Here is a 2,976-nt window from a genome sequence, read left to right as displayed (position 1 = left end):
AAGGAATTTGACATAAAAACGAAGATGTATTGAAATATTATTCAACGTCAAACTGAGATAAAATGAATTTGTACAAACAGATATTATCCTGAAAAATTATTTAACGTCAAAATGGATTTGGACAAAAAGATATTATCCAAAAATCCTCTAATTCAGATAATTAACTTTTAGGTTATTTTATTTGTTATATTTCTTATAATCATAAAAGAAAAAGAAAAACATGACGTTTAACTTCAATAGGAAAAAGGAAGATAAAAACAGAGAGTATGACACTTTGAATATGCGGAGATTTCGTTAAGGACAATTTTGTCCAAAACTCTTCTTTTAGTAATAAACAAATAAAATTTAAAAAAATATTATTTTCGAAAATATCTTATCTTTAATGACTAAAAAAAATAATCGCCCCTTATACTAAAATGAATTTTGTTTCGCTGGCAGGTTTTTTTCTAATCCAGAATCATGTTGCTGAATTTTAACTCGCCTGACCATTTATCCTCCATTTGATGGGCTTGGTTCACCTTCCTGAAGAAGCATGCTGCTGTAAACTACCAACAGTTAATGTAGCAACTGATGCATCATATATTTATACGCTAAAAGTGTTAATCTGTAATGAGTTTTATGGCTCCAAGAATGACCAGTTTATCCCCCATCTTACCTTTCCTCTTATGTGGCTCATAGACATTGCCCCTCCTGCAAGTTCGTGGACTTTCAATGTGTTACACAAAAGTTGACATCAGTTAGTCAAAAAAGAGAAAAAAGAAATCTTAGAAAACAAGTAGTATTATACTACTTTGAATTTGAAATCATCTTCAACAGAACGTTCAGCATCGCAGATGCAGATTTTCTTCATACGGTTGTTTGCTAGACCAACATATTACCTCCAGAGAAAGTGTTTTTATTCCAGAAGTCAAATGCAGCAAATGTGCATAAGCTCCTAAACATTAAAGTTTGAAATGAGAATTAAAGAAGGCTTAATTGGTCTGGTTTGAAGAAGGCTTGAGAAGTATCAGAGTCAAACCATTCATTTGAATAGCCAAATTACCTGTCTCTGATTTGGTAGAAATAGAAGAAAGAGAGAGGAAGAAGCATAGAAAATGGAGAGTGGTTCTTGGAAACAAAGAGGCAGGAAAGATAACTAAGCTACCTCTAAACTCATTCTTCCCTTCTTGCCCTTTCTGATGGTATTCTACCTCCTTATGCAATAATTCTCTTCTGGTATCACATTCTGAATTCTTGATGCAAATATTTACAAGAAGAAGAAAAACCAGAACTTAGGAATTAATTCACCTCATGTTCATATTGAACTTGATCCAATCAAGTCTACCTAGGAAACTGATTCACATGACCAAAATCAGCCCTGCAGCAGAGCTGGATGTGTATGATACAAGAGAACTGCAATTCTAAAACATTCATGGAACTATAAACTCAAAGCCTATGTTAAGGTTATAGTTCCCTATTTCCTGAGACTAAGAAGCTACATGCTTTTTCCTTTCTTTTATCTAAAGAAACTCCTCAACTAGTTTTCCAAAATCAAATTTCCCATTACAACATTCTACAGCATTCACAACTTCTTGAAATGTAGAGACACTGCACGGAACAACTAGCTTATTCCTTTGCTCAAAACCGTATTCATTGTACGATTTCTCCAGCAACATCTTGAAGAGTGGATGAGACAGGAAGCTGGTTGGCACTACAAATCTTTCTTCCTCCTCTCCTACATAAACAGCAAAAAATCCAGATGGGGTCGATGCAGTAGGAGACATTTCCTCAAATTGCCTTAGCAAGCATTCATATTGTGATTGCTCGCGATCACCTCCACCCATGCCCTTCACTTTCTTGGCTAGCTTCTTTAAGGAAACAATTTTTTTTCCCAACATTTTTTTCTTTTGCTCTTTGTGATTGAAACTTGGGAAGAGAGGCAGAGCAGTTTGGGAAGATAAAGAAGTGGGGACCTGGAAGAAAGAGGTGGTCTCATGTCTATTGCTTAGTGGGTGGGGGGAGAATTTGTATTGTGGCTAGAGAGTGAATGTCTCAGAATTGGTCATCTTTTGACTATCAATAATTGGGAATCTATGAGCATAAATTCTAACTTGTAAAAAACTTCTGACATTTACTGACTCATCAATAGTTAAACAGGAAGAAAGCATATAACTTTAGACTTAAAAAAAAGTTAGAGATCAATGATGAGGTGCACCCCCATTTTGAATTTAGATTGATAGGACATTATGCACCACATTTGTTGGTCAATTATTGTTGGGTGGCTAAGAATCTGATAAAAAGAGTTTGTTTTTCTATCTCAGAGAGTGGTAAAAGAGCTCAAGATGCATAAAATCCATTAATATTTGATCGAATCAGCCTTTGAAGAGATAACTAACCCCCAACTGCTAAACAATCATTTCTGTATTTGAATCAAATGCCAGCCACTAATCAGTTTAATGCTTCTTTGATTATCAACAAAACACCCACATAATCTTCAAGAAAACAAATCAACCACTACAGTCTTATTCACCTTTCTTTCTTCTATTTTTTTTTTTTTGGTTTAAGGTGGGAATCTCAATTCAGTTTCTGTTAAGTGGAGTGATGCAATATAATCCATTCCATGATTGAATCAAACACTAAAGTTTTTTAGGGAATTAGAAATATTCTTCAGTAGTGAACTCTTAACATTTCTGGTCGTTTTATTGAAATGTCGGTTGAGACGTGTAAAGAAAACAACCCACCAAATCAAAAGAAAGAAAAATCATATATCATATACCATAAAATAAAAAGAATAAGAATAAAAATATTAACAAATAAGTTTGCTATTGACAAGGGGAGCAGTTGGTGGAAGGTCTTATGTTTGGTGGGTTCCACGAAGTGGGAATAAAGCTAATTAAATAAATCAAACATAGTCAAATATACCTACTACCTTCATTTCTAGATATTCCAACCTCCCCCGAACGTGTGAGGAGCAAAGGCCAAAAAGTTTGCCCTCCA

At 34.4% G+C, this 2,976-nt stretch overlaps 1 protein-coding gene across 1 annotated transcript; it reads right to left on the bottom strand.

Annotated features, from left to right (window-relative positions):
• Positions 1-1,263: 1,263 nt before the first annotated feature.
• Positions 1,264-2,007, bottom strand: LOC18598265 (SAUR-like auxin-responsive protein family). The gene has a single exon (XM_007027728.3). It carries the CDS (start codon positions 1,875-1,877, stop codon positions 1,500-1,502), a length of 378 nt encoding a protein of 125 aa, XP_007027790.1. The 5' UTR covers positions 1,878-2,007; the 3' UTR covers positions 1,264-1,499.
• Between the last annotated feature and the right edge of the window lie 969 nt (positions 2,008-2,976).

The sequence above is a fragment of the Theobroma cacao genome, chromosome 5 (genome assembly GCF_053813885.1).
Source record: "Theobroma cacao isolate CCN51 chromosome 5, ASM5381388v1, whole genome shotgun sequence".
In the NCBI taxonomy this organism is placed as follows: Eukaryota; Viridiplantae; Streptophyta; class Magnoliopsida; order Malvales; family Malvaceae; genus Theobroma; species Theobroma cacao.
Note: the sequence above shows the minus strand (reverse complement) of the source record. Positions and strands in the feature narration are given on the sequence as shown.

Coding starts and splice junctions, on each gene's coding strand:
- LOC18598265 (XM_007027728.3), bottom strand. CDS start 1,877: ATGTTGGGAAAAAAAATTGTTTCCTTAAAGAAGCTAGCCAAGAAAGTG.